Source organism: Chaetura pelagica, unplaced genomic scaffold (assembly GCF_000747805.2).
Source record: "Chaetura pelagica isolate M959 unplaced genomic scaffold, ChaPel_1.0 scaffold222, whole genome shotgun sequence".
Taxonomy (NCBI): domain Eukaryota; kingdom Metazoa; phylum Chordata; class Aves; order Apodiformes; family Apodidae; genus Chaetura; species Chaetura pelagica.
Window position 1 is genome coordinate 3,632,873 of NW_009952711.1, and position 12,866 is coordinate 3,645,738.

At 36.0% G+C, this 12,866-nt stretch overlaps 1 protein-coding gene across 1 annotated transcript in view; it reads right to left on the reverse strand.

Moving 5' to 3' along the window:
- FAM189A1 (family with sequence similarity 189, member A1) overlaps positions 1 to 12,866 on the reverse strand; it is a 91,873-nt gene that overhangs the window by 61,981 nt on the left and 17,026 nt on the right. The window contains exons 2-3 of the mRNA XM_009994522.1: positions 8,671 to 8,702; positions 4,581 to 4,637 (exon numbers count right to left, since the gene is read on the reverse strand). Of these exons, the coding sequence (XP_009992824.1) occupies positions 4,581 to 4,637; positions 8,671 to 8,702 (89 nt within the window). The remainder of the gene's footprint in view (positions 1 to 4,580; positions 4,638 to 8,670; positions 8,703 to 12,866) is intronic.

The following is a 12,866-nucleotide window of genomic DNA, read 5'->3' on the forward strand; positions in this document are numbered from 1 at the left end:
AACAACCAAAACATACAAACAACAAAACCCCATGAATTAATAGTTCATTTGAAGGGATAATGCATTGAAAACAAACTGTCCCCTTCTATTTAAGCTAAAAGACAGAAATTAGAAAACATCCTGATAAACAAATGTGCAGACCAAATTTTTGAGCCTTTAGATCCAGGCTAGTTACTAAAGGTATGCACAGATTTGCATGTTTACTGAAGCATGGAACTGTATCTGGAATACAGATTTGATAGGAAATGCTTTTAAATAGGTATTCTGAGTAATCAAGATCACTTATTAGTAAGTATTCTGTTGTGTTCACTGACATTCACAGACATAAAAAAAATAAGCTTCTGTTCCTTGAAAAAAATATTTAAATTATCAGGGTATTGTAAAAGCTTTCAGTTAGAAATGTAAAAATATTTTTCTGGGATCACCAAAATGCCAGATGGCAAAAGAGAAGCTTTCTACTCAATTCAGAGGCTGAATTAATCTCCTTAGCACAAAGAGATTTGCAATTACCATAGACCACAACAGAAAAATAATTTGCTGCACAGAATGAAGTTTTGTACAAGGTAATCCAACCTCAAGAGCTACACAAGCTTTTTGCTGAATTTTAGACACTTCCAGAAACCACAAGGAAACAAACTGCTATTGCACACAACATTTTAAGCTTAAGCAGTGGTGCTGACATGCCAGCACTTAGTTTCCAAATAAAGGACTCATGAAAGATTTTCCCAAAGCACTACACACTCTCTGAGGTATCATAATTAAACATACAGAAAACTTAATGAGGGAACACATGAAATATATGGAAAATACTGTTCAAAATTAATGCATAAACAATTTAAAGATCTCCTCTGCCCAGCTGTCCCTTCTGGTAAATATAAATACTAGTTTGCTAACAGAGACTTGTATACATAAAACATTTTGGCAGCAAATAATGGAAGGCTAGGTGGTGATCAATAAAATTCAGATAAGCTTAAAGTGGTGAATCCTTTAGATAATTGAGCTATGCAAAGACACTTTAGCATAACAACTTTTAAATGTAATTAAATTCCTATAAAATAACAGTCAAATTTTCTTCGTGCATACCCATTTGTAAATCTACTGAATAGATACCACTCATGTTAATGTCTTAGAAATGCGTAACTATCTGCGTTTTTTACTTTGGCTCCAAGGTGTTAAACCATGCAACCACCCACTCATTTCTATACCAATACTACTAAACAAGTTAATAACATGCAAAGAAAAAATACTGCATCCATGAAAAGAATTCTATAAATATTGTGATGAGGAAACAAGAATCAGTAATATGAGAGGTTGACCCTGGCTAGCAGCTAAACACCACACAGCTGCTCCTCCCTTGCAGCAGGACAGGAAGAGAACTGGAAGACCAAAAGTGAAAAAAACTTGTGGGTCAAAACAAAGGTAGTTAAGTAAGTGAAGGCAAAAAAGAAAATAAAGCAAGTGATGCAAAGTGGGAAAAAGATACAGCTTTGACACTGTGCAAGTACTGCTCAGCAACAGCCAAAAACACTGGTGTGTTATGAACCCTGTCTTAATCACAAATCCAAAACAAGAAAGAAATTGGCACCTTAAAATATTATCAGAGTATCATCAGTTTTCACAATGCCACAGATGGTCTACGACTTAATTTTATAAAGCTTTATTCATGGCTTCAAATGATAAAGCTCTCTTTCTCTTCGTTATCACTGTTTGCAATGCCAGATTTTGTAACACATAGCAAAAAAAGTAACATGTAATCAATAATATAGTTGCTTATGATACTATGAATTAGGTTAAAAGATAGTTATTGAACAAAGGTATTTTGTATATGCAATGTATAAGCAGATCACAAGAAATACGACTTATTAGTATGTTGGTGGTACTTTGTGTTGTAGGGTTATAAAGTTATGCAGTACTAATTGCTTTATCAGAACAAAAAGTCATCCTGCACACATGGGTTCCAACGGTTGAAAGATATTTGCAATTAAACAAGGAAAAAGACATTATGCAACCTCTGTAAAACTATTAGCACTGGCTATCACACAGCTTAATCACACACAAAGGCAAAAACCATCACGCCTGTCCCCTATTCCTCCCATCACCAAGTGCCAATACAGCAAAACGGAAGAAAAAAACAATTGGGACCAAACCCATGTGCATGAAGATTACTCTTGGAAAAAAAAACATTTCCTAGAGTAGGTCTTGATAAGGTGAACTGTTCTGAGAGTACTAATGCTACCATTTACTATTTCTTTGCTTTTGTATTTATTTCCTTGAACGATACTGACTGCAGCTGCCTAGATACATTTCTCTGAATGAACTGCTACCTGAAAGCCTGCCTGAATTTACAATACGCAAGTGTTCAGGAATCTCAAAAGCCAAGTCTCAATAAGCTTGAAAAACACTTCTTGTGCATTTTTTACTCCAATGATGTAAGCAGGAATTACAGTTGCTTACAAACAACTATTTTGAAAAGTCTTAGGTTCAGTGCGATGTCACAATTGTGCAAGTGCTCAATTCAGAGGAATTACTTTCGTTTTAATAGTTTGCAATATGTGAGCAATGAAGTGTAAGGCAAATGAAAATCAAATGAGATTTGGCTACCAAACATACACTGTCATGGTTCTTTTACTGTCGAGAGAACTTTTTCTTTTGAAGTATTTCTAAGAGGTAATACTGCTACAGTTTTATTTAGTTTCACTGAATCCAAGTGGCAACATCCCAAGGTACGAGGTAGAGAATTACTATTAACAAAGCCCATAAGGTAAAATAAAATATATTTGAATAAAAATAAGGTATACCGGCTATTTGTGATAACTCTGAGCAGAAATTTAGTACAGTCTGCACCCAGAGATGAACTCTAAACTTCAACAGTGCATATGTGCAAAATCTCCAATCAGAATTACATTACTGACAGACTAATGGAGAAAATAGCACTTTGGGCCATGCTTCCATTTGCCAACACCAGGAAAAAAATAGCTTGCTCATCCTCTTACTGCGTCTGCCCAGCCAGACATAACCTGAGAAATACTGGGGCAACTGCATGACCACTCCCATCCTCTCTGTGTCTTCTCTTATACACATTTGTTCTTAAAAAATTAAATTGAAAGGTCTAAGAAATTCTGAATATTTTTTACTAACCATTCATGACATATCAGTCTTTTGGTATGTTCTAATGTGAAAGATCTTCCCTGCTCATCAATGGTGATGTATTTTTTGTATTTTAGTCCAGAAACCTGCCAGTTACCTTTCTCATGGGCACTCATTAGTTTCACTTATTTGCTTCACTTTTATCTCATTTTTTGGCACATTTATTTTGCCATTAGGCAGCTTTCTACATGATGGAGAGTTCACCTTTTGGGGAAAAACACCAACCAGTAAATAAAAAAATCTCAATCTGTCCTTTCTTTAGTAACAATGAAAAATGAGTAATGGAAGGAAAAAAACCAACAATTTAAGAGCTAACACTATCACTTTAGTTCATAACACTGAAAGATATACCTGAAGTTCTAATTAGTCTTACAGGTCTTTCCATTTCATACTTTTCATTACATTCTCTTATGTCTTGGGACTATCTTTAGTAGTAACTATATTACAAATGTTACATATACACATTTTTTTCAAAGACAACATTTACCTAACACATCCTTATTACACAGTCATCTCACCTTTTTAGAAGATAGATTTGAATCTAATGTTGCTTCACATTAATATGTTAATTGAAACCCTATTTCTATGCACATACAAAGCATAAATTACTTTTCATTGTTAAGTAACTACATGAATCTTACAACAGAACACATAATGTAGCTAAAAATAGTTTTGCAGTCAAGAAAGAATAGCTACTATTTCGGAATATGCTTTCTTGCCATACAGGTATTTGGTTAAAAAGACTTCTCTGCAGTGCAATTTTAGGCAAGTGAAATGCAAATCTAAATGCAGATGAACAGTCTGTTTGTGTAGAACAATAGTGGCCAACTAAGTACTTTTCTAAATTCTGTATTAATTAAATATATATATATAAATAAACTAATTATTGAAAATTGTATAATTTCATTGACACCTATTAATACAAGACATAATGCAGTATTGAGCCAGCAATGCTCATTGGTTTCAGCCATTTTTAATTTCACACTATCAACTACATTATGATTGTTGCCTTTTTTTAAACATACACATTTAGCAAAATGTTTATGATTCATTACATCTCACATTTAAATTATTAAACCATTTGCTATCACTTTTTAAAACAGAGGTAGAACTGTAACAATGGCAAGGAAGGGGCAGTAGATATCTACATTTTTTTACACATAATGAATATTATGGCTCTTCAAAACTTACGTACAGATAGAAGAAAAATATTATTGTCACCTATACATCATTTATGTAAGAAAACCTCAAAGACCCAAAACATTTTTATTAAGTGTTTATAAATATTAGAATACATATCTTCACTGGAAAATGATCCCTAGAGGCTATTAGGCTTCTACATAAAGACAAAACCACTAGAGTTATCTCCACAAAATCCTTTAGTCACTTATGTAAAGTCTGTATAACATGTTTAAAGCCCCATTGCCACTTACCACAAGTGAAAGGGGCCTCTTCCATGAAACAACGCCAATCAATCCTGACAACAGCACCTGTAATAAACAGAGCAGAGTCACCAAAGAGACCTGAGATTTATCCCAGTACCATTTAAAAACAAGTATTAAGATGGAGTTTAATACAGTCATGCTGTGTATTTCCAGGGGGCTGGAAAAAACAAGTATTAAGATGGAGTCATGCTGTGTATTTCCAGGGGGCTGGAAACAAACTGCTGGAAAGATAATGTTTTAATGTTATTCTCAATTAAAAATAAACAAAAGTGTTACTAAGCTGTTTTTAAAATTAAATTCAATCTGGCTGACAGATCCAATCAGTTCTGATCAGATCATAAAGATCACAATAGGTCTTCAAACATTTTCTCTCCATGTTATCAGCACTAAAGGAGAATAAATGTTTTAGGTAAATTTACTTCTGGTCTCTAAGCATCACTGAAAATTACCTCACAAAAAGGGAACTAGAGATAGGACAACCACAAATTAGGCAGAGTATATGCCTAAATCAACAAAAGGTGGGTTATTCGGGTTTTTTTCATTCCACCCAGCTACCCAAACAACCACACTACTTGATCTTATGTCTGAAAACGCCCCCCCCCCTAGATTAAACATTTGTTTAAAACCTGTATTTAACCTACAGATACAAAACCCCCTCCACTACACACCAAAAGCAAGAATTCAGAGCTTGATGCATGTAGGTGATCTCATACTGCAAAGTAACAAGCAAGTTACAGCTGAGACACCATAGCTTTACACACAGTTAAAAACAGAGGAATCGGAGCAATGGGGTGAGGGATATTGACCATGAAATGGAAAAAAAAAAGGTGGGGATGAATGTTTTCGTTGGAATACTAAAATAAGAAAAAGGTAAACTAGATTACAAATAAAATGCAGATAAAAGAATACGTTATGTATTTATTTTCACCTCTGCTTGCGTGAAGACTACGTCTAAGAGTAACTTACCTACTTCGCTACTGTTACAATCATTATTAAATCCTCCTGTAATTGCTTAGAATAAGCTTTAATATAATTATTGTTCTCTACAGACCTTTGAGATTCAAAAGAGAGGAAGTCCAGAAACTAATTAGTACCCTTTTCCATGAAATTATATGCAAGGTTGGTTGAAATTAAAATGCCAGACAGTCATCACTCCCACTATGTCATGCTTTACTAGCAATCTTTCCAGTATTATAATAGTAGACCATAATAATTAAAAATGCATCTCTGTCTAGCAACTGCAGAAGCAATGTACACTGCACTGGGAATCAGGCTGGAAACTTGCCTACTGATGCTTGGCACGAATGTAGGAGAAAGAGCTGTTGGTTATATGGAGAATTTGGGTTCTGGAGTGCCCAGTTGAAGCTTTCACTGTATCTAGTCTGTGGACATTTATACTGTGAGCCTGTTTCAAACATATTTCACAACTTGATAATAGCCACAGCTACTGCAGGAAGACAGCATCGTGGAAAAGGCACTGTTTCATAGTAAAACTTCAATGTTAGTTTTTAAGTCAAGTACAAATGCAACAGATAAGAAGGCATAAACGCACATTAAAAAGTGAACCAAAATCAGGTTACAGATACCAAAGACTATGCAGATAAGCCCGACATGCAAATATGCATAGTTTGTATTCTACAGCATTCTCCTACAGCATAAAAGCTAGATATCAACTACATCATTCTGGATGTTGGCCAAGCCAGGGAAAAGCTGAGAATTCCATTTTTGCAGTTAATTAAATTTACTCACACAGCTGTGTTAGCTTATTATTACTGTATGATAACCCTCTCAGGGCTGATAGTTCTGTAATGCGAAACTGCTCTCAAGAAGGCAAAATGACAGGGTTAGCAAGCTTGACTGTAGGCTAGACAGCCACGTGCTCTCAATTAAATAAATGGGATGGCTGAAATTGAGAAGTTATTAAAGAAAACCCTTTAGGAAAAACAAGAAACTCCTTTCCAAAACAGTATATGTATTGATGCAAAAAATACTCATACATAAGCCAGTACTTCTCAATAAAGAAGTCACATGTTCTGAGTCAAGATATTCTAGTGTGCTACCTGTGAGTAGCAATTCCTTGCTTTCGTTTACTGTGCTACCTCCCTGTTAAACCTCTCCCCTCCTTTCTGACATATCTATGTATGTGGCACTGTACATTCCTGAAGATGGAAGAATGGAGCTGATCCTTTTTGTTCAGCTGAACTACAGCTGTGTCTGACCTTTACAAAGGCCTTTCAAGCTGAAAGAGGTACACATGTTCTGTCTGGAAAGAGAGCTTTGTGGCACTCACCCTACTGGCTCACCACGCAAAAGGTCAAGCACAGTCAGGCCATTTGATAAACTCTATATGCACTGATGACAGACACTAAAACTCTTGTGTTCCACCTATGTCTTTAATATCGTCATTGTAAGAGTTCACCTCAACAATGTTGTAATGTAATTTTCCAAACCTCATTAGACCCCAATATTGCTTTAACCAAAAGCTTCTTTTGATTGAGATGCAGTAACTTCCAGTGCCAAGTACCTTCGATACTTTAGACCACCAGTAAACACAACTATATAATTAAGAAAAAAGGACACAGATAACATCACATACCAGCATTTGTTAGGATACACCAAATGACCATAAAAAGAGAAATCTAAAGATTTCTCTTGGGCTTGCAGAAGACCAGGAATTTTAAAATAAATAAAACCCCAAACAAACCATCCTTCCTTAACATCTTCTCTTCAGTTTTTACCTCTTATAAACGCAGTGCCAATATTGAATAAAGTAAATAGAACCACACCTGGCTTATATACAAAAGTAGGAATTATTTGAAAACAGTATGTAACTTACAGGCCCAAAAGACTTTATAATAATCACTCAGACTATCTCATGGCTACTCCAACAGAAGCAGTGAAACTCATACTTGATTTCACAAGGTTAAGTGCCAAGAAACATAGGCACAAGATAAGCGAGTTATTTTTATACCAGTAATTGAAACATTGTTATTTCCTAAATACCTATAGCTCATTGTTGCAATCTGTAGGTCTTCTAATGTTTTTCACTACGCCATATGTAAGCTGTGCAGAGGTTTTTTCTTTCTTAAACAAATAGTAAATAGGAGTTTGATCATTTTAACATGTCTAGTTAACTTTGGCAACACGTTTCAGAGCCTGCGTAGCACGTTTATCTAACATCTCAGACCTAACTTCTATCTGCTAAATAGGACTGAATCCAATCCCTCCATCACATAATCATCAAAGCTACTAAAAAACATGTTCAAATAAAAGCAGATTTGCCAGCTTCCTTAATCAAAATTCTTACAGATGCATGAACCTATTCACTATAAAAACAGAATGCACCAGTATTGACTATAAATGCAGTAACATTAGGTATGAACACCTTTCAACAAGCATATGAAAACTCCCTTATCGTCAATGTAAAGTGTGCTCATGCATGAAAAAGATGCATTTACTTTAATAGGCACATACTGAGGCAGAACAAAAACAGAAGGTAAAATTACTTTCCAGTAGAAGGGACTGCAAACAAAGGATTTTTTTGAAAAAGCCCTTGGAGTCTTTTCCAGCATTTTCAACCCTCCACACTCAGGTAAGTCTCTACAAATTTAGAGGACAGAAATTTATAGGAAACTTATGGAACGGATCAGATGATGCAGTCTCTTTATATATCTTAAAAGCATTTGCCTTCCAAGACTTCATCTCCTAAAGTATTATTGTACATAATACACTCTCTTGTACACTTCCTTTAAACGTCTTTTACTTTGGCGACACTAAATGAAAAACCAAAGACAAATTTCAGTTACACACGGTATTACTGTGATTGCAAACAGACTTGTGATCACAGAAGCATCAGCAAAATTTATATGGCCATGAGCACTAAATGTACATGTTTATAGATTTTTATGCATATACTTTCAAAAATGTATGATAACCTCAAAACCAGTCTGTCCACAGACGCACTCCATGACCTACCAAACTCCCTCTCTGTCCCGATGGGGTTTTTTTTTCACCACCCCCCCCCCCCCCCCAAATATGCCCAGTCTGAACCTCTCTTATTTCAATTTACACCCAATACCTCTTGTCCCTCAATGTGCTGCTGTAAAGAGCCTGAAATTAAGAACAGTAAATCAGCACAATTACAAAAAAATCTTCAATTTGCATCTCAAACTAAATGTAAAATATAGCCTGCAAAAATATTACTTGCCATGCTTTCTTAAGAAAGGCTTTTTTGCTATTTAAAAGCAGATTTGTCAAGCTGGTATGTATGCAAAATAGCAAGACAAAAGGTAACAAAACTAGTGTCAAAGAAAGGAATACCTTTATAAATGAGGAAAAATTCATACAGCTGTCAGTCATCTTTTATTATTCTTAACAACAGGCGCTGAGATGTTGTTCAGATACCATAAATCACCCCTCGTCACAATTTCAGGACTTGCAGTTTTCTGGAACTTAAATGACTTTTTTTTTTTTTTCTTCCAAGAAGTTAACTAGATCAGCTGTCACTACCATTATTCTTCAGTAAGCCCAAAGATATGTTTACATTTTGGTATTGTATTTAATCTGCTGTACTCAAAGTAGAATAAAAAAATGCTGTATGTTGATGTGAGTTTCTGTCCTATTGTTACATCTCTTGTGAACAGGTCTTCCCCACCCTTCTTATAGGCTCCTTTCAGGAACTGGAAGGTCAATGTCCCCACCAATCTTCTCTTCAGGCTGAACAACCCCAACTCCCTCCTTGTCTTCATAAGAGAGGTGCTCCAGTCCTCAGATCATTTTTGTTGCTCTCCTCTGGACACACTCCAACAGGTCCACATCCTTCCTGTGTTGGGGCCTCCAGAGCTCGACACAGTACTCCAGGTGAAGTCTCACCAGGGCAGAACAGAGGGGCAGAATCATCTCTCTTGATCTGCTGGCCACACTTATTTTGATGCAGCCCAGGATGCAGTTGGCCTTCTGGGCTGCAACTGCACATTGGTGGGTCATGTCCAGCTTTTGATTCATTAGTACCCCCAGGTCTTTTTCTATAGGGCTGCTCTCTAGCATGTCTTCCCCCGGCCTGTATTCACATCTCTGGTTGCCCAGGCTCAGGTGCAGGACACTGCACTTGGCCTTGTTGAACATCATGAGGTTCATCTGGGCCCACTTCTCTAGCTTGTCCAGGTGCTCCAGGCCTTTGATCATCTTGGTGGCCCTTCTCTGGACCCTTTCCAACAGGTCTATATCTTTCTAGTGCTGAGGGCACCAGAACTGTACACAGTACAGTTAGAGATTATATAGAGACTCAGCTCAGACACTAGGACTTTCTAAGGCTGTAGATATTTCAATATTGGTAGAACAGGTAGATTACAGAATTCCCATCACCAGGTTTTCTTAACAACACATCAGACAACAAGCCATCAAGGTGCATCAGGCAGAACCAGGCATAGCACAACTAGGCAGACATGCAAGGCAGTTGACTGGACAGAGCTGAGCAAATGAGGATGCCTGATTGACAGTGCCAAAGGAAGTAAATCCCAGCACTGCCAGTATCATCTAGTTCATGCTGTCAGTAAAGTGCTACAGCAACTGTTTCTCTTCACAACTGCCTGAAACCCCTGATACTTTCCAAGGTTCCCCTCTCTCCTCTACCAACATACAAACCCTTGCAAGGTTTAATTTTGCCATCTCAAATGTTCCTAGAAGGGTGAAGTTCAGTTGTACCTGAACAAATACAAGGTATTGATATCCTTAACTAGCTTGGGTCTAGGAGCACCTCACAGCTGAAGTACTTTCAAGGATGATGTTTCTGTAACATCTACAGTAGACCTTGTAACAGGTAGATAATTATTTCAGAAAGTGCAAGTATTAAATATTGCAGGAGTAATTCCACCAATGGTGCATACTCAGAGACTACAAAAGTATGCCACATTAGTACCAGAGTGCAAAAAAAACCACCATATAATACTACTACCTGCAGCATCTGCAATCCATTACTGCAAAATTATGGTAAGTGAATACAAGCTACAGGAAAAAGAACTCAGAAAGCATGGAAATTAGCTAAAAGGGAACTAGAAAATCTACCAGTAATATTACTCTCCATACCAATTCCTGGAAAAATAATGACGATGAAAATATATTGGGGTGGGAATATATTAACAAGTATAGAAAGAGGAAAAAAAATTGAATATGTATCTCTATATTCATACACACACACATAAATGGACAAATACAGAACAATGGTATGATTATGGAATGGTCTTTCAAATAAGTCATCCTAAATAGTGGGTGCTGATAAAAATCATACCATTCCACCACATTGAAAATACTGCAAAAAACAGTAATGGGCTAAAGAACTTTTAAAAAAGCTATTTATTTGCAGATACGCAAACTGACTCGACATGCAGCTATCATTAGAATCCAGGGACCATTCTCTTGTTGAAAGACTACATCCCTGTGAAAACATAGAGCACAAGTACTACCAGACTGCCTAAAAAGACCCACACACTGCAAGACAAATACAAGCAAGTCAACAGCAATCAAAAAAGCAACAACTTAAGCACATATTTGAGCTGTTTTCTGAAAAGACTCAGTATGTTCCAGACTCTCAAACACTGCCATCATAGCTTAGTCTTTCTCATTTACCCACTATGAACCTAAAACTAATCTAATTGCCATGGAAACAGGCGCAGAGAAATAAAAATCCTTCAGTACCCACAAGAACAGGACACTAAAATTACCTACACATTGACACAGCTATCAGAATGTATTAACAGGATGCAATTTTAATTTCCTTTTAAGCTCTAGGGTGAGCTTTTTTGATTTGACTATGTTTTCTTATGAAATACACTCCATACCCCTGATAAATCTGGTGTTTTTGTAGGAAAAGGTTTAATACAAGAAGATATTTTTTCCTTTGACATAAAGAAAAAACAAGGGCTAATGGAGCACATATACATCAGAATAATGTATTTTCAATTACGAATAAAAATCTAATGTTCTGTATGTTATTCTTCCAAGTGGTTCAGATCTGTTATGCTCAACTACAATATGCCAACAGTATTAAAAGAAATGGACAGGGATTTAGATAAGATATTAAGTACAGAGATGATACCTCAGTGACTTACAGTACATTCTTATCTCTAATCTGGTTTTTATTTAACACATTCACAGAACACACCATTACAATATCGTATACATCCCATAATGTAAGCCTTGAGCATTCATCAGGCACAGAGCCATTAGCATAAGAGTATTGAAACAGAAAGGAACCTAAGCAGTTTGCAACCAATCCTTCACACTCTGAAGATCAGATCAACTCTGGATACCTTATCAATCCTTTGAAACAGGAAGGTTTTACTGAGGCAGCAGTCAAAAGCTTAATTAAAACACAGTGAACCAAATAAATCAGTGAAATTAGAAGCAGTTTGTCCAGTATGAGAGATATGTGTACAGGTATTGTACATTCAAGTATTAATGTTTTCTCATCTGAATATTTGTTTTCTTGGCCTTTATATGCACTCCATAGCATAGCTTTATAAAGATAATTTCTATGAGGGCAAAGCTTCCAAGCCTAAAAGTATACCAAGTTTATTTTCCCAAAATACTGGTGCATTTTAAATTCTTTATAATTTAATTATAGCTAAATTTCTTCAAGGGCTCAGAATGTGAAAACTTTATCTTAACTCTAGCAATAAAATATTCCATGATTTTTCCATTACAAAGGCAAAGCTATTACCCAGCTATGAGGACTTAGTTTTCAGAATTTTCATTTTATGTTTCAGTAACAAAAAAAATAAATAAATTATGGTATCTTGTCACAGTGATAAAGAAAAAATATTGTGATAAATCTCTTCAGACATTTCCTAATCTGTTTTCACACCATCTTGACTTGTATCATTGACTCCCTACAGAATACTGTTCTATAAATGTTGTTTTCCAGTGAAGTCAGGAAATCACTGATCAGATTTTTGCTGCTGGGCTCTTCCAATAATTATAAGAATGAAGACTAAGATTGCTTTAGATAAGTAAAATGAGACGATGGCTCTTTTAATTACTGACACAATTTCTCAAGGGATGACAACTGAGGTGGATTGTAAAGTGCTCTAAACATAAGGAATTACAGTATTTTCTTTGTCCAAGTGCAGTGCTTCTGCATAACATTATTACACTGTAAGCTCCAATCTTCCAGTTCCATAGATAGTTTGAAGCTACATTCTTAACTGCATTGCCGCAAGGGCACACAATAAATGTTAATCAAAAAGTAATAAACCTCATATTCTAATGAGCACAATT